This window comes from Aricia agestis, chromosome 10 (assembly GCF_905147365.1).
Source record: "Aricia agestis chromosome 10, ilAriAges1.1, whole genome shotgun sequence".
Taxonomy (NCBI): Eukaryota; Metazoa; Arthropoda; class Insecta; order Lepidoptera; family Lycaenidae; genus Aricia; species Aricia agestis.
The window spans coordinates 1,036,150-1,063,707 of NC_056415.1; the positions used below are offsets into that span (position 1 = coordinate 1,036,150).

The following is a 27,558-nucleotide window of genomic DNA, read 5'->3' on the forward strand; positions in this document are numbered from 1 at the left end:
TGCCTCTAGCGTGAAAACATTGCAGTAATATATCCTATTGAAACAGTATACGCAGTCATGTACCTTTGTTCCGTGTTAACGTACAGAAGTAATTTTAGATGCCGCGTCACTGCGGATCTTGCATTTATAAACAAATGCCAACTGCAACATTTGTTCTTCACCTGTACATAACTTAGCCTTTAGTTATTGTTGTGCCACAGATTGGTGAAGAGGAACAGATGATATAATTTATTTATTCATTGCTATAAACAACCAACAAAAGTTACTATTAGATTCACATAAATTAGGATTATATTTACCACGGTTATTGCACTTTAAATAACAGGCTTCTTATTTCATGCTATAGACAATCTGCATAATAATAAGTTAAAATATATTATATATGTAATAGTAAATCATTACAACTCGACTGACGGCGACCATTGTTTGTGCGACGGGATAGCGATTGTCGAAGAAGAAGAAGAACGGAGCGCGGGATATTTTGACAACTGTCACTGGCTTGCCGCCTTTTTTTTCTCGGCACTTCTCCGGAGCTGTCAAAAAGTTCTAGATAACTGTGCTAGATAACTTTAATGTACTTTTATGTTAAATGGTAATAAAATGTTGGTTATTCTTTCACGTTGTCCTAATTGAGCCACCATCGTCCCCAACATGGTCCTTCGAGCCGGATGAAAATTTAATGAAGATGGGTCAGCGGCTCTTAATAGTTCATACAGAAAACGTTTTAGGTATAAAGATGTCTGATGTTAGCAGAACGTAAGGTATAAAAGTTTAGCCCATAAGGTAATTACTTTTTTCACTTATTGTATGTCATTACCTTGACTTTTGGCAACTTTTAATGGTTAATTTGCTACATTGTTAATCTTTGTTTTTGTGCCTAGGACACTTTAAGTGCACTAAGTAATGTTCTAACTGTATTCAAGTAAGTTTTGTAAAACTTTCATACCTAGTTTAAGAACATAATATTATTAGGTAACTAAGTTATTAGGTAAATTATCAACTTGTCAACACAAAAGTAACTATTGTAAGTTGTAATTGTCATAATAGTAATGTTTTAAGCTTTGTGAACTTAGTTTTACTTATTATTACTGTTGAAAGATATATCCAACTTTGTTATAGTATACATTATTGTTTAAGCTTTTAGCTAACTAGTTAACTGTATCAATTCCAGGTTGACCACACTCGACTGCCAGGATGGCCAAAGATGAGGAGATAAAGGAATTGGTCAAAAAGAGAGGGAGTTATAAAGGACAACTAACTAATTTCATAAATTATTGCTTGGAATTGGGTAAGAAAGAAACTTTGCTTAGTACAGACGCCAAGGAATTGCAATTACGTATAGGTAAATTAGAATCTTTATATGATAAGTATGATGAGGTACAATTACAATTAGAATGTTTAGTCGATGATGTTCAAGCTCAGTATACAGTAAGAGCAGAGTTTGAGTCTCAGTATTATCAAGCTCTAGCAAGTGCTCAGGATATTTTAAGTAATTACAATAAAGACACAGCTGACGCTGATGTCAGTTATAGGAGTATCAGTGCTAGTGCTCGTCATCAGCTCGTTAAGCTCCCCACTATTCAGTTACCAAAATTTAATGGAACATATGACTGTTGGCTTGAATTTCGTGACACATTTACTAGCCTCATTCATTCAAATAATGATATTGATGAAATAAATAAGTTCCATTATCTTCGGGCTTCCCTCGAGGGATCGGCATCTGTAGTCATTCAGTCTATTGATTTTTCTGCTACTAATTATTCAGTTGCTTGGAAGTTATTATGTGAGAGATATGATAACAAACATTTGCTTATTCAAAATCATATTTCAGCTTTGTTTAATATTGATAACATTACTAAAGAGTCATCAACTGTATTGAAGCGACTAATTGACCTGTTAAATAAAAACATTCGCGCCTTAGAGTCATTAGGCGAGCCTGTCAAGCAGTGGGATACTCTGCTTATATTTATTGTCACTCAAAAATTAGATAATAAAACTTATAGAGAGTGGGAACAATATAAGGGTCGCATTGACAAGAAGGTCGCAGTAACATTTGACAAGTTTATTGATTTCATTCGCAACAGAGCTGACTTAATTGAAACATTAGAATTATCACGTAATAATCATTCAACCACTGGTAGGCAAGGTTCTAAATTTAAATCTATGGTGTCAGTACAAAATAATACCCATTCAGAGTCAGTGAACAAAGTATGTTGTCCGAACTGTAAAGGTGATCACAGTTTATCAAACTGTTCTAATTTTCTTGGCTTGAGTAATGAAGCTCGTTTAAAATTGTTAGCTGGTTACAAAGTCTGCTACAATTGTTTTCATCCAGGCCATTTTGCAAACCGTTGCAAAAAGCAAGGCTGTAAATTTTGTAAGCGCCGGCACAATACACTTGTGCATTTAGATGATTTTAAAGGTAGTAACACTCACAATGAGAGAGGTCACTTACCTGTCAGTGTTTCATCATCATCAGCGGCGCAACCACCCACTAAATCTAGTGGTTCAAATGATAAAAATTTGACATTGTCTGTTAAGCTTTCTCCTTCATGTGATGTTAAGCAACATGATGATGTATTATTGTCAACTGCATTAATTAAATTATTTGATGCCAATAATCGTGAACATATTGTTCGCGCGGTATTAGATAGCGGTAGCACATCATGTTTAATTACACAGAGGCTTTCTCAAAAGTTAAATTTAAAAACTTGTCAAATTAATAAAAACGTTCTTGGTGTTAATAATGTGTCTTCTCACATAAGTAAGATGTGTCGGGTTAGCATGAAATCTATGGATAATAGTTTTGCATCTGACATTAATTGTTTCATCTTACCATCAATTACTAGTTGTTTGCCAAATCATGAAGTTGACATTAGGTATCTTAAAATACCATCGGATATTTGTTTAGCTGATCCTTTATTTTATAAGCCAGGTGAAGTTGATATTTTACTAGGCGCTGATATCTTTTGGGATTTAATGGGATCAAGGAACTTAAAATTAGGTGATAAAAAGCCTGTCCTTTTTGAAACCAAATTAGGTTGGGTCATTTCAGGACCTATAATATCCAAAAGTCATTTTGTTTTTTTTGGCAACAACCTCAGGTGTAACTTTTCAAATATATCTGACACTTATGTGGAGTCTGATAAGAGTGAATTTGATTTAAGTAGATTTTGGCAATTAGATGAAGTCAACTTGCAGTCTTCACAATATTCTCCCGAAGAGAAGTTATGCGAGGAACATTTTGTTAAGAACACATTCCGTTTAGATGATGGACGTTTCTGTGTTCGCATTCCTTTAAAGCAAAATTCTGATATTTTAGGAAAATCGATGCAGCGGGCTACACAATGCCTGATTAGTTTAGAGCGTCGGTTAAATAACAATCCTAACTTAAAGAAAATGTATTATGAATTTATGTCAGAATATAAATCACTTTCTCATATGTCTGAATGTCAACACCCTGAAGTTAATAAAGCATATTTCATACCTCACCATGGGGTTTTAAGAGAAGGTAGCACTACAACAAAATTAAGGGTAGTGTTTAATGCCAGTTCTCCTACATCATCAGGTATTTCTTTTAATGAAATTCAAATGATCGGACCGACCGTTCAGGATGACTTAATGTCTATTTTACTCCGGTTTAGGCAACATAAGTACATCTTATCAGCTGATGTAGAGAAGATGTACCGCCAGCTGGTTGTACATCCAGATGATAGGTATTTGCAGCAAATACTCTGGCGAGACGATCCATCCGAGTCAATAAAGGTTTTTCAGCTCAACACTGTCACTTATGGCACCACCAGTGCCCCTTTCCTAGCAACTCGATGTTTGAAGCAGATTGGTATTGATTGTAGTGATCCTAAAGTTTCAGAGATTATTATACATGATTTCTATGTTGATGACTTGCTTACAGGAAGTAATGATTTTGATGATGCTGTAAATATTCGGCTGAAAGTGACGAAGGAGCTCGCGTCAGCTGGGATGACTCTGCGAAAATGGAAGTCTAATGACCCTCGTTTAGTGCCTTCAAGTTCATGCACACCACTTGATTTGAGTCTTGGGTCTCATGAGCCAAGTAAGCTATTAGGTCTCGGTTGGAATGCTGATGATGATGAAATTTACTTTCCCACAAAATTGGATTTTCCGAATGGCAATACTAAGCGAGACTTACTATCAGTCATCGCAAAAATCTTTGACCCTTTAGGTCTGTTAGCACCTGCTGTGATAGTTATGAAAATGTTATTACAAAGTCTGTGGTTGCAGAAACTTTCATGGGATGAGCCTCTTAGTGCAGACATTCTGAAACACTGGAAGACTATTCTAAAGGAACTTCCATTATTAAATGAAATTAAAGTACCTCGTATGGTTGTTTGTAAGTCGTATAAAAGGTTTGAATTACATGTCTTTTCCGACGCTTCGGAGCGCGCGTATGGTGCGTGCGTTTATGTCCGTACCGTCAATAATAACAATAACGTTACGATTCGTTTGTTAGCAGCCAAGAGTCGAGTAGCTCCAATCAAACCAACGACGATTCCGAGGTTGGAATTATGCGGAGCTCTTACTGGAGCTCGTCTTTACGAGAAGGTATTTAATTCAATTCGATGTAAGGTAAATAGCACATATTTTTGGACTGATTCCACCATAGTGTTGAGTTGGTTGCAAGTTTTTCCTTCCAAGCTTCAACCTTTTGTGCGGAATCGCGTGGCTGAAATTTTAGAAAGAACCGGAAATTGTCAATGGTTCCACGTTCCGACAAAAGACAACCCAGGAGATCTCATCTCTCGTGGCTTGGATATAAATTCCCTCCGGATTTCTGATCTATGGTGGACAGGCCCAGACTATTTAAAACAGGAACCAATAATTCTGCCTTCTCAACCTAAATATATCATAAAAAATGACTTACCGGAAACTAAACCTGATCTATCGTTGTGTGTTGTTCTAGATAGTAACATTAATGAAGGTTTAATTGATTTTAGTCGGTTTTCAAATTATACTCGTCTATTGCGTTCTATCGCCTATGTTTTGAGATTTATTAGTCGTTGCAGAGGGCAAGCAAGTCTATCAACCTTCTTAAGTAATCAGGAAGTGACGACTTCCTTGCAATTAATAATTAAGACGTGTCAAAGGGAGTCTTTTCCTGAGTATAAACTACTTCTACTTAAGAAGGATTTACCTAAAAAGAGTCCCTTAGTTAAATTTAATGTTTATTTAGATAATGATAACTTAATGCGAGTTGGGGGCCGTCTAAATAATTCTGATTTTTCATATGATAAAAAACACCCTATACTATTACAGTCCACTCACGTTTTTACTAGGTTGTTGTTTGAGTCAGAACATAAAAGACTACTTCATGCAGGTCCACAATTATTGCTCGCTACCATTAGAGAAACTTATTGGCCTATAGGAGGTCGCAATTTGGCGAAAGCCTGCTATCATAAGTGTGTGCGATGCTGCCGTATGAAAGGTGAGGTTGCTACTCCTATCATGGGCAATCTCCCGCGACATCGCATTACAAGCGGTTTTCCTTTTGAGAATGTAGGCCTTGATTACGCAGGTCCTATCATATCTGCCAGTCGTCAGGGTCGTGGATGCAGGCTAGTTAAGGTGTACATAGCGATTTTTGTATGTTTCGCTACTAAAGCTATCCACCTGGAACTAGTGGGGGATTTGACGAGTAAATGCTTTTTATTAGCACTGAATAGATTTATATCGCGGAGAGGAAAGCCTCTTAATATTTATTCAGATAACGGAAAGTCGTTTGTCGGTGCTTTTAACGATATTTCAAAATTTTTAAAATCTAATTGCAATTCATTGGGTGAGAGTCTGGCAAACGAAGGCGTTTCGTTCCATTTCATTCCACCGTATACTCCTCATTTTGGCGGTCTCTGGGAGGCGGGCGTGAAGTCAACCAAATTTCACTTGCTAAGAGTATTGGGCAATTGTCATTTAACTTACGAGCAATTGTATAGCCTGCTAACACAGATCGAAGCCATATTAAACTCAAGGCCGCTGACCCCCCTATCATCCGACCCATCAGACTGCACACCTTTGACGCCGGGACATTTTTTAATTGGACGCCCTTTAACCGGTTTGCCGCAGACAGAAATTGATAATAAGGACTATTTGTCGCGGTTTCACCATATTCAGCAGCTCCGTCAACACTTTTGGGCGAGATGGAGTAAAGAGTACGTGTCTGAGCTCCAAACTAGAACAAAATGGCGTCTTAATCAGAAGGAACTCAAACTCGACACTCTGGTCGTTGTTAAAGACGATAATTTACCCCCACTTAAGTGGCGTTTGGGCCGAATCGTCGCAATATTCCCTGGATCTGACGGCGTTGCTCGAGTGGCCGACATCCGTACCTCTGCTGGAATCATCCGTCGAGCCTTTAGCAAGATATGTCCACTGCCCAGTTGTTGAGGGTTGAAAATTAAATTTTCAACGCCCGGGGGTATGTCGAAGAAGAAGAAGAACGGAGCGCGGGATATTTTGACAACTGTCACTGGCTTGCCGCCTTTTTTTTCTCGGCACTTCTCCGGAGCTGTCAAAAAGTTCTAGATAACTGTGCTAGATAACTTTAATGTACTTTTATGTTAAATGGTAATAAAATGTTGGTTATTCTTTCACGTTGTCCTAATTGAGCCACCATCGTCCCCAACAGCGATAGACGTTGCCATGGCGCCATACTTATTTAGTCACTTCAATAAAATTATGGGCGAAATACATGGCAAAACAACGTTTGCCGGGTCAGCTAGTAATTTATAAATCCAAACATAGAGTTAAGTCTTCTATTTCGCCTTACATTTTTTGTAAACTAAAATAAAAAACTAAACTAAAATAAAAACTGTTTTCGAGGAATTAATTGAATTAGCCTTCGACATAAACACTTAAGTTATTACCTGTTGAAATAAAGTTTTAAAATCCTCATACATCACAATAGAAAAGTTTTAATGAAACGCAAAATCTTAAAGCTTATACCACAATATAAATATATATACCAGTAGACTGGTCACACTAGACCGACGAAATCAGGCACACTTAGTTTAGCTTGCTTGCAGATTGTAAATTTAGAGAGTAAGAAAAAATACCAATACAAGTTTAAAAAGCATGAAATAAAATTAAATTAAGAAATTTAAAAAAACCCCCGCCAAACAACTTTAAAAAGTAATGAAATAATATATTTTACTGGCTTTAAGTTTAAATAATTCCTAAGTGTAAAGTGATATTTTAGTCCATAATTGTTGTCACGGTGTGTCGGGGGACCGCCAACAGTGTCTTTTGCATTTTGTATCGCCATGTCACTGATTGTCTCGATACTATAATGTTTTGTGAAATCAAACATCTACATTAGCGGTCCCCCGACACACCTTGACAACAATTATGGACTAAAATATCACTTTACACTTAGGAATTATTTAAACTGAAAGTCAGTAAAATATATTATTTCATTACTTTTTAAAGTTGTTTGGCGGGGTTTTTTTTTTAAATTTCTTAATTTAATTTTATTTCATGCTTTTTAAACTTGTATTGGTTATAGTGCAGAATAATTCCTATCAACAGGATCATATTATATCCTAATAAATACCATATAGGAATGTCCTTTTGGATGAGGCCGTCACGCGTCATATGGAGCTCGGCTCCTATAGAATCCAGGTGAAGCTGCAGCAGCAGCATGAAAGAATTTATTAGTTATCTACGTCTTACTAGTTGTCGCAATTAAAATGAGCCCAAACACGAAACCATTGCTCTAAGTTGGTGAGGAGTTGGGTATCCTATTGATTACCAGGTGATGCTGCAGCAACAGGTCAACTTTCCATTAATGTGTAAATATTCATGAATGTCACGACCTAGAATGCCATAAAGCCCACCAAACGACTGCAAGTTGCTAATCGGCCCTTCACGAACCAGATGAACCGCGATTTTTCAGCACGGAGCAGGCTGATGATGATGAACTATAGCTAAGAACACTCTCAATCAAGTCAGCTTTCAAACAAAAAAAATTGGATTAAAATCGGTCCACCCGTTTGGATGCTACGATGCCACAGACAGACAGAGAGACAGACAGACAGACCGACAGACAGACACGTCAAACTTATAACACCCCTCTTTTTTGTCGGGGGTTAAAAATAATAATATTATATCATTATACCTATTTAATATACAGAATGTAATGTCTCTCTCAGATGTGTATGTGTTATTGTTTCCTTGTAGTTTGTATATAGTTCACAGTGAAAGTAGCAGCAACGAAAGACTTACTTTTAACTGCTAGTTTAAGCGTCCCTACTTTTACAATAAACTCATATACAAACCCTAAAGTATCATCAATTTGTTTTGCTACATCCTGTATATTATTTACTGCTTACATAAATACGTTTAGGCAGAAAAATTATTGTCGTTCTCAAAGCTAAAATCTCACTCTGACTCTCAAGCTCACCTCAAGGAAGATTTTTTTCTAATGCAAACAATATTTTGGTGCCTAAACTTCTTTAATTAAGCAGCAGATCATAATATTATTATACACAAAATATCTGTAATTTTTTTTACACCTTATGTAGTATCATGTCGCTGTCCCTGTGTTGAGCAACTTAGCTTTAATAGCAATAGGTGAGGCGGAGTTACTCTACTGTAAACAATTATATTGTGATCAAACGGTACCTAATATAACTTGCTAAGTTATAAGCTACACAGTTAAAGTTTTAATTCTTTATTGCCGTAAAATTTTGTGCGCTTAATTTATGAAACATATTATTGCCTTCTCCATTTTAACTGACTTTGCTTAAAGAAGGGTGTTGTTAGTAGGTCGTGTCTGTTAGTTTGTCCATAACATCGTAGCTACTGAATGGATAAACCGATTTTGATCAAAGCTGACATATTCTAAAGTCTCATCAGTCATTTAAAAAGGTATATATACCTTTTATTTATTTAATTTATATTTATTTTTTAACAGTTTCACCAAGGTATCCAAACGGATACGAAAACGTGGTTACCGTGGAGTCCATGTATCCAAAAGGATGCATTGGCACTGAATTCTAGAGAAAAAATAATGAAAAAAAGCATATAAAAATTACTTAATACAATAATAATCCTTATAATAATCCGTTATAAATAAATATTTGACAATGAATATTGGAGTGGACTCGAGGGACTAGATTTTGCTTTTATAATATGGTGGACTGTGAAAGTGTTAAATTACTTCTATTTCATTCTTTGATATTTGACACAAATATTGAGCACAACGCAGAAACACAGGGTTCTAAGTCGAAGGCTACAAGTTCAGTTCATCAATCTGATCCATCAATCTGGTGAAGATTGACGCGAAACTGAACGTCTAACCCACGGATTGATGGACTGATATTTATTTATTGTGTATTTTTCGGTCATCAGTCTGGCGTCAATCACAGATTGATGAATCAGATTGATAAGAAACTAAACGTATTACCTCCCACTAAAGGTGGTAAAATTTATAGTTCGAGTGTACACTAAAGGTGGTAAAATTTATAGTTCGAGTACCTTTTGCACGCAAGAAGTTGCAGGCACACAGTACAACATTTCAGCCTATATATAAATTAGTAAAGACACATCTAGATCGTAGCTGTTTGTGATGAGTATTTTGTGAAAAATGTGCGGTTACAGCGGGCTCCAATATATCACGATTTACGAACGCCGTAAAACCACGAAACAAACCCTAAGCCCCATATAATCCAAGAACTCTGCGAATCAAAACAAACAAATCACCGGTGACCTAGTGAATAGGGATTTAGGAATATTACGCATAGGTCAGAACAGAGGGCGCTATTGGCATATACAGTAAATAATCCGACCAAAATCCGACAAGTTGCACTCGTCATATGAGAATAATGACACGTTTTCAAACGCGTCGAACAAACTTTTTGTTTACTATATACGTGGAGAAGAGCCATGCTTCGGCACGAATGGGCCGGCTCGACTGGAAAAATACCATGTTCTCACAGAAAACCGGCGAGAAACAGCGCTTGCGCTGTGTTTCGCCGAGTGAGTGAGTTTACCGGAGGCCCAATCCCCTACCCTATTCCCTTCCCTAACCTCCCCTATTACCCTATTTCCTCTTAAAAGGCCGGCAACGCACCTGCAGCTCTTCTGATGCTGCGAGTGTCCATGGGCGACGGAAGTTGCTTTCCATTAGGTGACCCGTTTGCTCGTTTGCCCCCTTATTTCATAAAAAAACTATCTATTAGTGTTGCCACATTGCAGTAATATTATCCTATTACTATAGTCCAAGCCATGACGCAAGCCGGAAGTCGCATAATTATAGTGTGTCATTTGTATGGATTTTTTTTGGTTTGGTCGTGGTCTGGACTGTAGATATTGCTAGCAAATTCGTTCCCTCAGAATTTCGGTGATCGCTTGGGTATATTTTTTTTCTACTTTTCTACGTTCCTTCCCGGGCTTAGAGCTTACCGGGGCTCAAAGTATCCTTCTCCCAATTTCTATTCAAAATCCCTCACTGAAGAGACAGACAAGGTTTTGCATTCATAACAATAGTAAACTTAATGATAAGTAAAGCACGAATAAACTAAAAATATCAAAAAGACGTGTTAAAAGAATACCAAACATAAATGAAAAAATATAACTTTATTTGAATAAAACTCGCAAAAGAGTTCATTTCGGACTGAAGTAATAACTGATGTTCCTTTGTTAAACTTTGTATTATCCGGAAATTTATAAAAAGTGTATAGTTGTGGGAAATGGGACAACGGAAAAATGTATGAGGGAAAACTCAAGTTGTGTAAATAGACATACACCTCTAGAAAGGAGCTCCGCTTACTCTATTTTACAACGCTACAAAGATGAATTACATTGATACATCAGCACCAGCATCATCTTTAACAATCATCCTTTACTCCATACACAATCAACTATCGAGTTTCTTTGGGAGGATTTTGATTTAGCCCGGCCGCACATTATTATTTGTGATCAGAAAAATTTGGAACTGGAACTGGAACATGGCTGGAACGCACTCTGTTCATAATATATTTTGTTGTGGACCCCGCTGCCCGCATTCTATCAGAATTCTGACGTGTCAAAATGGGGCGAGGCGTCCGAATTTTTCTGATCAGAAATTCGGATGATGTGCGGCCGGGCTTAGCTCAACTCGTTATGTGGAGTACACCAACAACTCGAATCAAGCTCAATTTCGCGTTGACCAAACGTCAACTACTCGATCCTAACGAGTTACATATTTTTCAGTCTAAGTACGACTGATCGCTCGTGTAGACGTTAAGTTGATAGCATGATAGCAGCTAGGCTGGACCACGCTGGACTGTATGTACTCTAGGAGATTAAAGGCCTGTTTTACCACTTCCTGATAAGTGCCGGATAGGCTATCCAGATCCTACATACTCTCTGTCAAGTTTAGTCGTGGATAGCCTATCCGGCACCTTATCAGGAAGTGGTGAAACAGCCCCTAAGGGCCTTTCCACACGACGTTTTTTTACGCTCGCTTGTATCGATACAAACGCAAGTTGAACGCTCAGCAAACGGAAGGAAGCCGACACGTTTTAAACTTTATATCTGCCAAAACGCGCAGAAGATGAGCACATCAAAAACGCGCGTCGTGAGTGCGCAGAAAATACGTCGTGTGGAAAAGCTCTAAATAAAATATGAGTACAGTAAAAATTATGGAAAAATATAAAAAACTGTCAAATTAAAGGGCGAAACTGACCGAGTTTCTTTGCCAAACTGTATCTGTGTCTTTGTCTATTCTTTTAGAAAGCAACCATTTCGATGATGGCCATGCTGTTCCATCTCGCGCTCGATTTCTGTAATGCCTACTATTGTAGACTCTGGAAAATAATAAAAGCGCCTAAAAGATAAAATCTAAATATAGACGGAGCGATGCGAAATTTTCTATACAATTGATAAAAAGAGAAAGTTTTGACATTTCAATTAGGGGAGATCTAAGTTCGTGTTGTACACATAAAGGTCAATTCGGCGTATTCTGATAAATCATAAATCAACTTTTAATTGACACAGTAACTTAGTTAAAGTACCTATAGTCAAAATAATTTCAGGTGGCACAAGCGGTTATTGACCTTTCTAGTCTAGGAGCTATGTGAAAAATGCTCGCACTGTATTTTATTAACTTAAGAAAAAAATTGAACTCTTATAAAGACACAGACTATTATAGATTCATCGGACAACCTCTTGGTAACTCTTAGTATGATAATCTCAGTTTACATCGAGTATGCAAAATACGATATCGCCCCATCTGTCACATCATTGTCAGTCGCGGTTTGTATAGAAAACGATTATTTTCAATGAGATTAGGTGCCGTTTGGCAGCAGACGACATGAAGCAGCAGCAGACGCCGTCTCGTCGCGACTCGCGACACAATTTCTATGAAAAGTGTCGCTAGCTGCGGAGGGTATTTCCTAGAAATACATACAAACCAGTAGTGTCGTCGTTTGCTGCCGCTTCAGGAAAGAGCACAAGATTTTATTGCAGCAAAATGTACGGTAACGGTTAATACGTATTTCTATTATTTCTTGCGTTCAGCGCTTGTAGCGGGAGGAGAAATCATTTTTCCTTTTCCAAATCATTTTTCTTTTTCCAAATCATTTTTCCTTTTCCATTTTCCCTTCTCACGGAGCTTTAGGAGATTGCTGTGGACAAAGTGAAAAGCGACATTCAAGTCATGACAATAGTCTCCTACATAATATTATCCTATATTATAAGATAAAAGACCGACCCAATCAGTGTAATAACTATTGATACGGTCGTGTGATATGTTTGTTTATCGGCTTTATTGTGATGAGTTATATCAACTGATTATCACATTCGTGTACACTAAATAAGTTATTACGAGTAAATTGAGGTTATAATACGAGCGTCTTACCTCTATACTAATACAATAAATGTGAAAGTATGGCTGTCTATCTGTCTGTTTGTCAAATCCTCTTCACGTCTAAACCACTGAACCGAATTTGCTGTAAGTTTCGTATGGAGATACTTTTAGTCTCGAGAAAAGACATAGGATCATAGTATCATAGGCATCATCTATAATACTGTACTCGGCGAAACATGACGGTAGCGGTCATTGACTCCCTGTCAAAAACTTGTCATTTTCTATATAAACCGATATTGTCAATCGCGGCTTTGTATAGAAAATGACAAGTTTTTGACAGGGAGTCAATAACCGCTACCGCCATGTTTCGCCGAGTACAGTATAGTTACTATATATTTTGAAGTGTGTCTGTTTGTAACATATTCGCATAAGCTACTGAACCTACTTAAATGTTGTGTAGTTGTGTTTGTAGTTGTGTAGAGATTATTTAAGATTTGTTAAAGGACATTTTCATGTAGGCGACGGTAATTGCTTACCGTTTGCCCCCTTTTGCCCCATTTTCATATTTTGCTATGGCGATCGCAACGCTACGTGACATTTCCAGGATATTCGTAATTGAACTTTATTTACTAAAATACAACGTGAAACCACTAATCTTATAAATGAGAATGTTTGTCATACTGTCTGTTACCTCTTCACGCCCAAACCGCTGAACTGATTTTGACGAAAAGTATAAAGATATTATTTTGAGGCCCGGAAAAGGACATGATAGTTTTGATCACGAAAGAATTTACGGTAACGGCGCGGTAAACACAGACATAGATCAAGATAGATACCGCATGTGTGTGTACTTCGCGTGCGATATCACGTTCCCAAACGACGAGCAATGCTCGTCTTTCGAAAGTCTGTTCTTCAGTCTGCTATCGGAATCGGACGTCAATCGGAATTTTAAAAATGCCTAAATGCCTAATTGTGCCGTATTGAGCTTTAGAAATTCGAATAGAAACGCTGGCCTAGATAATGGACACGTTTCTTATCATCGGTACGTCACAATCGTTTTTACGTTTTCATACAAATGGAGGGACATTCGGTATCTATCTTGATCTATGTCTGTGGCGATAAACGATTTTCTCCGCAACGGAGTTTCGGGCGTCAACTAGTTATATTTATAAAGTTACAAGTATTTGGAACTAGAACTAATATTAGCTTATAAGTTATTTAAGCTCCTACTTAGCCGCTCCGGAAGTTTTGATACTCGACTTAATGTGTTGATAACTTCATTAGTCTTGATACTCTGAGATTCGTTAGCGAAACTTTTACACTGGTTTTTCGGGAAAGTATTAAAGCGAGACCCTAATTTATAACACTTAGGGCCTGTTTCACCACTTCCTGATAAAGTGTCGAATAGGCTATTCACAACTTTTTTGACAGATTCTCCATACTTGATCTCTCAAGTTAATTGGTGGATAGGCTATCTACCAATGAACTTGTTACCACCAATTTTTTTAAACACAAATTAATTTGTTACTTATCACTAAGTAGAGAAACAGGCCCTTAGTAACTTCTTGAATATCTAAAACGTTGTTGTAGTCCAAACAAGGTTTCGTTTTATTGAGAAAACTAGATGACGCCCGCAATTCTGTTGCACCAAAATTAGTTAATCACGCCGGAACCGTGCATTTTGCCAGGACAAAAAGTATCCTATGTCCTTTCTCGGAACTCAAAGTCCATACGAAATTTCAGCAAAATCTTTTTGCAGGGCTTAGGTATCACTAGGAGAGTCCATTTAACCAAAAAAAATGGGTGTTATTTTTTTTTAATGACATATTTTATCCTATTTAAAATCGTTACAGAACGGTCACGCGCGCGCGGGGTCACATCACGGGCGGGCGACGCGTCGTGTCAATTAATTGTAGTGTTTTTAGGATAACTTTCGGAAGCTATTTCTCAACATTCTAGTACTGAGTGATTAAAAAAGAAAAAATACGTGTTTTTTTATTTTTAACAAGAATCAATGTATCAAAATTTAGCAGGAAGGTTTAATTGCACCCTGTATAATATGCGGTCTCCATGTTGGTCTTGGACAAATTGTATTTTTTTTATAAACGAGCAAACGAGCAGCGATTACGAACTTGTTGGGGGAAAAATATTCGGCCATGATTGTCCATGACGAGACATAAAGCCCCGTTTTCACTTGGGGACATTTGTCTCGCGACCTAGTTGCCCGACGTCGCAGCGACATTTACTGGTTGCGGGACTTGTCGCTGGCGACATACTGTCCACCACTGACTAGTGTGAACAAGTCATATGTCGAGGGACAAAGTTGCAGGGGACAAACTACGTGCTGCGGGGACAAACTACGTAAATATCGGACGACTTGTCTCCGCGACATTTCCCCTAGTGAAAACGCGGCTTAAGAATTTCGCAGTCATGGTAGCAAATCATGGGTAACGTGACGTAGAGTTAGTTGCCATTAAATTTACAAGAATATATTTAAATTTCAAAAATGTAATGAAATGAAATTTTCTATCATATAGGATTGGTCTTTATGACCAAAAATAGAGCTAAGAAAAGAATGATAGAAAAAATACTTTATAATCATAGAGAAGAAAAAGAAAAAACAGTAAAAACATGGGTCAAATTCCTTACATTGGTCCATTATCCTACAGATTTCAGAGAATTCTGCAAAACAAAGATGCAAAGGTAGCGTTTTACACCACAGGTTACCTTAAGAATTGATTGTGTAACAATAAGGACAAATATAATATCGCGGACAGCAGTGGTATATACAAACTTACTTGCGATACATGTAGAGGAGTATGTATAGGCCAAACAGGTAGAATATTTAAAACAAGAATCAAAGAACATCTAACAGCATGGAAGAAGAAAACGGACGAACACTTAAATACCAATGGACATCACTTCAATCCCAATAAAAACATCGAATATCTACATGTATTGCCGAAAAGCACTGGAAATAAACAGACACAAGAAATATGGGAACCTTTTAAACGATTAGACATGCCTCTCAAATTCTGTATTATTACAGGTAAATTAACATTAATTGTTCCGTATATGTATAGTTAGTATATAAATTAACCTCCACGTATATTTGTTTGAAAAACGAATGTGGGTAGATTAAATTAACGTAATTTGAGCGTCGGGATTGTGCTGATTACCCGAGACCTTTTTAACGTAGGGTATAATGATTTCGTAGTAAGGATAAGCCACCAACAGTAGCGAAGGCTTATTCTTCAGACAATAGTTTTAGCTTGTATAAATAGATGCTTGGGCGAAGATCTTCTCAATGTATAGTAGAAGATAATGACAGGAATAGTGTTATAGAGACTTCAAGCCACCGGCTCTAATGGCTTTTTAATATTGACATCTCTCTACTCGGATCTCGGCGATGATAGTCATTTGTTAGAATCAGGCCAGGAAAACAGGTGTTTTTTGCATAGTGCTCAAATATGTGCCAGACACAAAAAATCTGTTTTTATACCAGTAACGCTTGTCGTTTACCCATAAAATAAACGCCCTAAAAGCAAGAAAATATTTTATTTTGAACAAACATCCTACATACGACACAGCACAGCATAGTATATCAGCAATCATCGAGCTGAAATAATAAGACAATTAAACGACGTTTCCCAAAAAGCATTGGCTAGTAGGGCACTAAGTTGGAACTTGGAGACATTTGAACCATCAACATACCTGTCTTTACGTCTGTAATATCAGCGAATGCGGGCGTTAATACACGCTCTGCCTCATGTTCCAGCATACATTATGACGGGTTTACTGATATTACAGTTTAATAACCTGTAAATTCCCGTTACCTTATACATAGATTTAATAAGCCTAATCGTCTTTTGCTGTACTGTAAGGTTTTTCCTTGTTATTTGAATATTACTGTATTGTAGAATTTTTGAAGTGAAAACTTCTTTAGAGGCGTTGTGCTTTTTTATTGATAGATAAGACTGAAAATTTTATCAAAATTTGGCCGCCATGATGCCCCACTGACATCAGAAAAACTTGTAAAACTTCTCTTTTTGGTCGAGGGTTGAGAAACCCACGACCACTTTAACCCGCAAATATTTACTAATCGCAATTACTATTCGCGTCACACGACCAATAAGGGGTTGGGTCGCTCTGACCTTACTGTCAACTCATTTCATTTCGCTCTTGATAATTCTCGACAATGATCTCAAAATAAGGATAGGCCCGATGAACATTTTATACATAGTAAGTTAATACCTTACATACCAATATCGGTGTCAGTTGTAGGTTTTTTGATACCAAGTTAGCAAATCAAGATTTTATAGCAAGTTTTATCCAAGGCAATCTTTTTTATCACAATCCAGTGAGACGGATGAGCAACACGACACGACTTGCAAGAGTTCAGGCACAGGAGCATTTTTACGTGCTTATGCGTATGAATCATCTTTCTTGATAGACAATCAGAGGTATGCATTATCATAACCAAATTGTGAACAATAATAATATTGTACTTGTGTAGGTATTGTTTATATCCAACATGGATACCCATGTTGAATCTAGTTACAGTCGGCTATTAAAGTCAGTCTGTTCAACCTGGCCAAAATATTTTGAGAGTTGTCATGTAGATGACTAATCGCGTTAGGTTTTTTTATGAATTAAGGGGGCAAACGAGCAAACAGGTCACCTGATGGAAAGCAACTACCGTCGCCCATAGACACTCGCAACATCAGAAGAGCTGCAGGTGCGTTGCCGGCCTTTTAAGAGGGAATACGCTCTCTTTTTGAAGGTTTGCTGGTCGTATAGGTCCGGAAATACCGCTGGTGACAGTCCGTTCCAGAATTTTACAGGGCGCGGAAAAAATTAACGCGAGAAATGCACGGTGGAAGACTGCCGATGCCCACTCATCAAGGTGATGAGGATGGTATATTTTACGCGTGGGACGATGGCGAAAAGTTGCAGGTGGTATGATTCCGAACAATTCCTCAGAGCACTCCCCGTGATACAACCGATAGAGGATGCAGAGTGAAGCTACATCTTTAACTTCGTCTCATTCCAAAGACATTTTAAAGTGTTAAACAGCGCCTTTCCTAACGTATAACAATGATAAAGTCAATGGTTCTTCACCCTCATTGTGCATACCGCTGACGCCATAATTAATCATCTGATTGCAATATTCAAAGTCATCATTTTAAAATTTTTGAGTGAAACTAAAAATTGATCATCATTTTAAACTTGAAAATAAGGTCAAAAGAGTCAAAGATCATTGTAGCTTGAATGCGGAAAACAGCTTGTAGATCTAAGTTTTGACATACATGTATTTAAAGTGCAGTAAGAGATTAAATTGTCAACGTGCCGATAAGTGCCGACTGGACGGCAAACAGATGAAAACAAATGGTTCTGCTGTCATGTATCACACATCTCTTTTTAACACGCAGTGTTACTGATAGTGACATCGCGCTTGCTCAGGCCTTTATATTATTAACTTTATGGACTTGTACTAGTTAATATATTGTATTCTGTGGTTTTACTATGGACTTGAAAAATATCCAATTATAATTTTGTAGTCTGTGAGTTGGTCTTACTTTTAAATAATATTACTGGCTCAGTGAACTTCGTATCACGTCCCTCCTAATAATAATAATAATATTTATTTGTTTCTCTAAAACATTACAATGTAGTAATTTGTGGGAGACTTGGAGCCCAAACTAAGCCTAAGCCTGTATATTATCCTAATATAAATCTTCCCTGGACTTCCCCGAACATTTCAAGACTAAAGCTAGCCAAATCGGTTCAGGCCTTCTCGAGTTTTAGAGAGATTAACAAAATTGAAAATGAGTTTTTATTTATAATATTAAAAAAAAAAAATCAATTTTGTTCTCTACAAAAATTTTATCCATCTATAATTTAATATTAAGTACTTATAGATAATATAGTTTTGGTAGACCATCGATTACACTCCGCTAAAATCCTATCCCAATTTTTTTTTATTAAATAAGGAGGCAAACTTGCAAACGGGTCACCTGATTGTAAGCAACTACCGTCGCCCATGGACACTCGCAACATCAGAAGAGCTGCAGGTGCGTTGCCGGCCTTTTAAGAGGGAATACGCTCTTTTCTTGAAGGTTTGCAGGTCGTGCAGGTCCGGAAATACTGCTTGTGACAGTTCGTTCCAGAGTTTTACAGTGCGCGTGCCCAGTAAGATTACTAAAGGGCGCCCGAAACTATGTTGCACCAAAATTCGTTTATCGGGCGGGGACCGTACATTTTTCCGGGATAAAAAGTATCCTATGGCCTTTCCCGGGACTTAAAGTATATCCGTAACCATTTCAGCAAAATCGGTTCAGCGGTTTGGGCGTGAAGAGGTAACAGGCGGACAGCCGGACCGACAGACAAACTTTCGTACATTTATAATATTAGTATGGATACCAGGTTCACATATTATACTCGAAGAGATAACAGGTGTGAGACTTGAGAGGAGTTATCATAAAAAGTCACGTTCCTCATGTAACACCGCTCTCATTATCTCAAGCTTGTCACATATTGAGAGTAGGACGTATCTATTTGTACATAATATTATTAACACGTTTGCGATGTCTAAAGGTAAGATGAAATCTACAGACAAATTATAATTGAAGATATTATGAGTGTATGAAGCGGGTAACAATTTGAAAACCACAGTTTTTTGCATTAGTGGAGGCTTTAGGGCCGGAAAAATGATTTGAAATAAAAAAATGTGGATTCCTTGTATTTATACTAATATTATAATTCTGCAGAGTTTGTTTGTTTGTTTGAACGCGCTAATATCAGGAACTACTGGTCCGATTTGAAAAATTATTTTACTGTTGGATAGCCCATTGATTGAGGAAGGCTATAGGCTACATTTTATCACGCTAAGACTAATAGAAGTGAAGAAATAGAGGAAAATGTGAAAAAAACGGGGGAAATTGTATGAAAGGGCTTATTTGAACGCGCTAATCTCAGGAACTACTGTCTACTGGTCCGATTTAAAACATTATTTCAGTGTTAGATAGCCCATTGATTGAGGAAGGCTATAGGCTATATTTTATTATGCTAAAACTAATAGTAGCGAATAAATAGAGGAAAATGTGGAAAAAACGGGGGAAATTATATGAAAAGGCTTATTTGAACGCGCTAATCTCAATAACTACTGGTCCGATTTGAAAAATTCTTTCAGTGTTAGATAGCCCATTTATCGAGAAAGGCTATAAGCTACTTTTAGGTAGGGAAACCTTAGTTAATATAAAAAAAATCAACACCAATTCTATAAATCTAATTTAACACTTTAAATAAAAATTAAATAACAAAACTAAATCACTAAATTGCTAACAAACTAATTAATTACAAAATTAAACAAAAGAAAATAACAAAACTAATAATTAATTACAAAATAACGGACACAAGCAATGGCACGTCTATCTCGCACGAATTCTCAAGGGAAAAAGAGAACGAGTCACGTGGCGAGGCAGTTTTTATACACTCTGAGAGGTAGGGGGGTGGCTAGGTGAATCAGCTTCTGGTGTTGCCGCTAACACGGCCTCTCCTGACAGTCTGACGTCCTCGTCAGGCTTCGATGATGGACTGGGTTGTTCTTGAGTAGGATCGGACTGAGCAGTTACGGCATCTGCTGAGACGTCATCATTCTCCTCTCCTGGAATTACATAAAAATAGCTCTAATACAGTTGTAACAACATCAAAAACTGGTCCGATTTTTATAAATGAGTAACAAGCAAAAATGGTACCGAAGTGCGCATTATATAGTCAACTACATTATTTAGCTAGCTAGCTTTCAGGTATAGGCTCCACTATTAAGCATACCCGTCAGAACTGCCGTCAATAATCATATTGCTCGGACTTCACGTCAAGGCATAGGCTCCACTATTAAGCGTACCTCCGACGGCTGTTCTGGCATAGGCTCCACTATTAAGCGTACCAAACAGACTTGTAAACTCACCCTCAAAGAATGCTGCGCAGGTCTCCGGGGTCCACTCTCCTCTCCAGGGCACCAGGTACTGCGCGGCCGCATAAGTAACCTTGCCGTATGCTCCGCTGACCAGCTTCAGCTCGTAGCGCCCATGATCGAGCACTCGGGTAATTCGGTAAGGTCCACGCATTCCTGGATCCAACTTGCCCTGTGACTGGGAGTACTTGATCACAAATACGAGATCATTCAATTTATAGATGCGGGGAGGCTCACGATCTTCGTTCACCCGTCGATCTTGTTCGGCTTGATTTCGTGTCAACCGTTCGGTCGTCCTCTGTCTTCGTAATTCGCGTAATGACTCACGATTGTCAGTAGAATTTTCTAAAGCCACATCGCGTATTAACGAGCGGACTACCGGTAATGCATTTTCGGACCCGATCAACAAGTTTAAGGGAGAATACTGCGTTGTCTTTTGTTTTGTGATATTTAAAATTAATTGCAGTCGCCACAACTTGATTTGACTCGATACGAAGCATATTGAGAATCGTGCGGATATAGCGTTCGGCCTGGCCATTAGCTTGATGCATCTCAGGAGTGATGTGATGCACTCGGCATCCTAACTCATTAAGAAAAGATAAAAAACTCGAAGCCTCAAACATTCTACCTCTATCACAAATTAAAGTGTTGGGAGTACCGAACAAGGAAATAATTAATTGCATGGCTCGCTTCAGCTCAGTTAAATCTTGTCGGTGAATAGGAATTAAGTGACAAAATTTGGAAAAAGAATCAACTGCAACTAATATGTGCTTAAAACCTTGTGATTCTGGTAACGTTCCCAAAACGTCAAGGTGTAGAGTGTCAAATGGAATATTAGGCTTGGCCCATGAAGTAATTGGCTGTAATGAGGATCGTGGCACACGTTTATGAGCTATGCAGGTTAAACAATGCTTAACATATTTGGAAATAAAGGTCCTTAGACCAGGAAACCAAAAATATCGTAATATGAGATCGGCAGTCTTTTCGACATCAATATGGGCATGTTCGTCGTGAAAAATACGAAGCAGACTAAGTCGATACCCCTTAGGAATAAAACAGAGGAGGCGCCCCTCTTCGCCCGTAGGTGTATAGCGATAGTACAAAAGATCACCCTTTTTGACGTATCTCGAGGCGTCCAACTGTCCCTCGTCTAGGGATCGCAACAATTGTTGCGTTTCCTCATCACCCGATTGTGCGATTTGTGCCCAATTGCGTGGTTTGGTTATGTTGTTTACAGTTGCAACAGGGTTTCGACTAAAATAGTCAGCATGCGGCAATAAGACCCCCTTTCGGTACTGAATATCAAAGTCGAAATCCTGCAAGTAAACCCACCATCTAGCTACCCGTGGTAACAGGTCCCTTTTTGTCTGAGTAGATTTGAGAGCGTTACAATCGGTTACGACAGTAAAATGCCTACCAATGAGATGATGCCTAAAATGTTTAAGGGCTTTTACCACCGCAAGAGTCTCCAGTTCATAGGAATGGTATTTAGACTCGGCCCCCTTAGTGGCCTGGCTGTAATACGCCACTACCCGTTTACTACCATCCCTATGAATCTGGAGTAGGACCGCACCGTAGCCCGCGCTACTCGCATCTGTATGAACCTGCGTGGGTAGTTCAGGATCAAAAATACAAAGTACCGGCTTACTGGTAAGACACTTAATGAGTTCCTGGCGAGCCATTTCCTGTTCCTCACCCCATACAAAATCGACGCCTTTCTTTGTTAACCGTGCTATACAAGACGTTTTTAATGAGTAACCAGATATGTATTTCCTGAAATAGCCCGCCAGGCCCAGAAACTGTCTCACTTGCCGCACGTTTTGAGGTACACTTGAATTTATCAGAGCCTGAACTTTAGCTTCAGCCGGTCGTATGCATCCGTCCGATATTATCCTACCCAAGTATTCTATCTTGGTACATAGGAAGGAACATTTGCGTAAGTTTATCGAAAAACCTGAATTTGTTAACGTTGTCAACACACGATCGAGTGTTTGCAAACCTTCCTCAATTGAGGAATGCAGTATTAAACAGTCATCAATATATACCAAAACTAAGCCAGATTCGATAAACTCACGCAACGTTTTTGATATAATTCGCTGATAAACTATGGGAGCATTCGCGAGACCGTATGGCATTTTAATATATTCGTAATGCCCTTCGGGCGTAACAAAACCAGTAAGGGGAATAGAATCGTCCTGTAACATGATTTGGTGGAAGCCGGTAGCCATATCTAAAGTTGTGAACAATTTCGCTTTCCCTAGTCTGTCAAGGTGGTCATCTATTAAAGGAAGTGGGTATCGATCTTTTACGGTTATCTTATTTAGTGCACGAAAATCCACGCACATCCTATCTGAGCCATCCTTCTTTTTGACTAACAAGACCGGGCTAGAATAAGGCGACTCCGACTCACGAATAATATTTTTGGACAGAAGGTCTTTAATGATATCCCGCACCTTTAGTTTTTCGTTAAAAGACATTTTGTAAGGTCGATAGTATATCGGAGTGTCATTATTCAAGCGAATTTGCATTTTACCGGTGGTAACGGTAGTCATGGCGGTACCCGAAATCATAAACTTAGAAAATTTATCAAGAATAGACAATAAAACTTTCAAATCATCGCCCACTAATGTTGTTTTAATTTCATTACACTCGATATTCGCTTGAACATTGCACACACGATTAACTGAAAGCCCGCGAGTCAAACGTTGCAAACTTCGTGTACGGACGTACGTGACCCCGTCTCTATTCAGTACATCTGTACCGATAATTATAGGCGCATTCATACACTCTTTAGGCACAATTAGCAAATCAACTTCCAAAGTTATTTCCGGGAACTCGATTGTCAGTGTCACGTAAAATTCAACAAAAATAGTTGTGTCACTAATACCCTTTAACTGACTGTTAATAGGTTTCTTACAACACGAAAAATGATTTACAACATCCGAGGATATTAATGACACATCTAATGCACCACTGTCAATAAGTATATCAACCGGAATCCCCTGAATGATACCAACCATAACGTCATTATTTTTACTAAAGTCGGAGGTAGAACAAAAATTAACTTTGTTTTTATTACGTTGTGCATCCGAACGTTGTTTAGCAAAACACGAAGTAATATCGTGCCCACCCTTCTTGCAATAAGCGCACGACAAATTGGACTTAGAACTATTATCACTCGAACTAGGTAATGCGAGTATTTGAGAGTTAGTTTTTTGTTTAGGTTTCTTTGGACAATTAACCTGTTTGTGTTGAGTGTCGCCGCAAATAAAACACTTCAATATACGTTTAAAAGTCGACTTGTGTCGAGATTGTTGAGAAAATGAAGACATAGGTAAAGATTTAGAAGTAGGCTTAGTAAACGTCGACAAAAAGTCGACCATATTGTCGATAGTGAGTTTCGCATTAGTGGCACACGCCTTGATATGTGGGTCTCTAATGCCACGAATTACGATTGCGATCATAAGTTCCTCGGACAACCCCTTAACAATTCGTAATCGTAATAACGATCTACGCGCGTACTCCGCATAAGTGGAATATTTTTCTGAATCCGTATTCATAACTTCGAAAAGAATATTAGCCACATCTATCTTTTTTACACATAACGATCTAAAATCATTTTTAAAGGTACTCCACGAACGATCGTTGGTAACCCACTCACTAAGCCATTGTTTCGCGTTCCCCTTTAAACAGTTACCTACCCGCGACAGGCACTCATTATCTGACCACTTATTTACAAGCTGTGCCCTATCCACCTCGGAAAACCACTGATCTACATCGTTTACATCGGGATCAAAGTTAGAGACGTAATAGTTTTGTGTATGTACCGACCTTAATGATTGAATTGCGTCCACAATTCTTTCCGTCGAGCAGCCCATGGAGTCTCCGTTAGCAGCGCCGGGCGTATTCGACCACCCCGATTTACCTTCCAATGCACTCAACCGCGAGGCTATCGCCTCGAACGATTGTGCGTAGTCTCGATGCAGCGTCTCGTCCCTCGGTTCCAAGTATGATCGACCTGGACTCGAACGCTCCCGGCCAGAACACCTCGATCGTGAACGCCGACGACGACACCGCTCGTGCTGTTCACGCGAGCGATCACGGCTCCATCGTTCCGAGCCCGAACGGTCACGGCGAGATCGCCGCCGCTCCTTTGTGCGTCCCCGAGACGTGCTACGAGACAGCCTGCCGTGCGAGATTCTACTACACGAGCGTGCAACGCGCTTCCCCCGTGTTTTTGACCGTGAACGATTCGATCTACCCATGACTATTCTAAATTAGCAACCTTGTTGGAAAATAATAATTGTGGGAGTGTTTTCTTTATCCCACGCCTGATTTTAGGTAGGGAAACCTTAGTTAATATTAAAAAAATCAACACCAATTCTATAAATCTAATTTAACACTTTAAATAAAAATTAAATAACAAAACTAAATCACTAAATTGCTAACAAACTAATTAATTACAAAATTAAACAAAAGAAAATAACAAAACTAATAATTAATTACAAAATAACGGACACAAGCAATGGCACGTCTATCTCGCACGAATTCTCAAGGGAAAAAGAGAACGAGTCACGTGGCGAGGCAGTTTTTATACACTCTGAGAGGTAGGGGGGTGGCTAGGTGAATCAGCTTCTGGTGTTGCCGCTAACACTACATTTTATCATGCTAAGACTAATAGGAGCAAAGAAATAGAGGAAAATGTGGAAAAAATGGAGGAAAATTATTTGAAATTGCTTATTATCTTAAGAACTACTGGAGCAATTTTTATGTTATTTGGCAAACATGAAGAATAGACCACGTGAAGGAACAAAGGCTATTTTTTGCGGAAAAATGTACGGTTACGTGAAATTCCTAAATTACGCAAGCAAAGTCGCGTGGAACATCTATATAATATTATAATAAAATCATAGGAAAGTCAATAATTCTGTACATTGAATATTTTTGTACAATAAATAATACTTGGGATGTGATCTACTATGCTAACGCGGACGAAGTCGCGGGCAACAGCTATAGCTAGATATATTAGTCAGTTGATGAAGTAGGTAAGTAACAAGGTTTGTTCAAATTATAAGAGGAAAAATGAGTAATTCTACTTATGTTATACAATGTAGAGGTAGTTATATGCAAATGACTGGCCTCACTCACTGGCGCACTCACTCACTGTGGAATATAAATTAATAAAAAAAACTCTTCATTAATAATTAAATGTCTCTAAGCACGGCGGTCAGAGATGTTTTATGTTTACTTCAGTATTCAGAATATATTGTACCATGAACAATTTGATTCCTAGGCTATGAACTACGTCATTTCGTCGGGCTATATTGAATCCAGCTGGTTCACGACTAAAATTGACTTGACAAAACGACCAAAATCTGCTAATCAATTTCTCTAGTGGTGCCTTAATTAAATTAATAATTAATCGGCCAAGTGCCAGTCGGACTCACGCACGAAGGTTTCCGTACTGTTATAGGACAAAAATAGGCCAAAAATTGTGCTTAACGCGCTAAATCTCAGGAACTACTGTCTACTGCTCCGATTTAAAACATTATTTCAGTGTTGGATAGCTCATTTATCGAGGAAGGCTATAGGCTAGATATAACTTATTACGCTAAAACTAACAGGACTTCTGAGAATAGGACGAAGAAAGAGAGGAAAATGTGGAAAAACGGGAAAAATTCTTAGAAAGGGTTTATCTCACAAACTACTGGAGCAATTTTTATTTTGGAACAGATATAGAGGAGACCACGTGAAAGGACATAAGCTATTTTTTGCAGGAAAATGTACGGTTGCCGTGAAATTCCTCGCGCGGAACATGTTCCGCTAATGACTAGATAGTCATTTCACATGATACATCATACAACGAATGCCTCCGTGGTCCAGTGGTTTAGAGCGAAGCTCTTGACTCGGACGTTGTGGGTTCGATTCCCGCGTTGGAAACATGATATTTCTAAGTTTGGTTAGGACATTGCAGGCTGATCACCTGATTGTCTGACACTTGTAATGATGATCCGACTGGCGAGGGATCAGATCGGTCCCGCGCCTGATCCCTCGCCAGTCGTGTCGGTCATCCGTCCCACTTATTATGAGAATAAAGAAATAAAGGAACAGAAGAGAGTCTTTCTTTAAAAGCTCAGTATTAGATTAGAGTTTTGTAGTATTTTAGATTAGTATGTACTTTTACTTCACTTATAAATTTCTTTATTTCCCTTGTAGATGTGGAAGAGGGATGTTGCCTGATACAGGCTAAGCCTACTAGATAGCTTCCATCACTGTAATTTTACTGAAACTTTTGTTAATGAAATAAAGATTATTATTAATATTATTATTATAAAAGAAGAGAGTGCTCTTGTGTACTGCGCACACACTGGGGCACTATTAACTGCTGCGTAACTGGCCTGGTTCCATTGAAACCGGCCACCGTCACCGAAACTGGTGTGGGAGTATTGTACTATCAGAGAAGTTGATCATAGGCAGATGGGGGACCTACATAATTTGGTCGCGTTATGTCAAACCCAGCCGACAGATCACAATCAACATTGAATTGACATGATTCGACCAATTGACGTCGGGTTGGTCTGTCAACTGCCTAGGAATCAATTTCCTCGATGGTACAATGAATTCTTGCAAATGCGGGGCGTTCGGCGCGTTGCATTATGTTCGACGCGTGCGTGCTGAAAAATGTGCGATTACCTTTATCGTGAAGTGATTTATAGGTCGCAAATCTTACTCCGGTAATAGTCTCAGACTTCAGTGTGGG

At 38.4% G+C, this 27,558-nt stretch overlaps 1 protein-coding gene and 1 long non-coding RNA gene across 2 annotated transcripts; one reads left to right on the plus strand and one right to left on the minus strand.

The window, feature by feature from the left end:
- The first annotated feature begins 685 nt into the window (after positions 1-685).
- Positions 686-4,280, plus strand: LOC121731154. The gene is made up of 4 exons (XM_042120509.1): positions 686-761; positions 1,172-2,764; positions 3,914-4,075; positions 4,264-4,280. The coding sequence occupies exons 2-4, from the start codon at positions 1,195-1,197 to the stop codon at positions 4,278-4,280; spliced, it is 1,749 nt and encodes a 582-aa protein (XP_041976443.1). The 5' UTR covers positions 686-761; positions 1,172-1,194.
- Positions 4,281-8,345: 4,065 nt separating this feature from the next.
- LOC121731362 lies at positions 8,346-13,736 on the minus strand. The gene is made up of 3 exons (XR_006036218.1): positions 13,636-13,736; positions 11,439-11,443; positions 8,346-8,355 (listed from the first exon to the last, which is right to left on the minus strand). It is a non-coding gene; the product is annotated as an uncharacterized LOC121731362 (long non-coding RNA).
- Between the last annotated feature and the right edge of the window lie 13,822 nt (positions 13,737-27,558).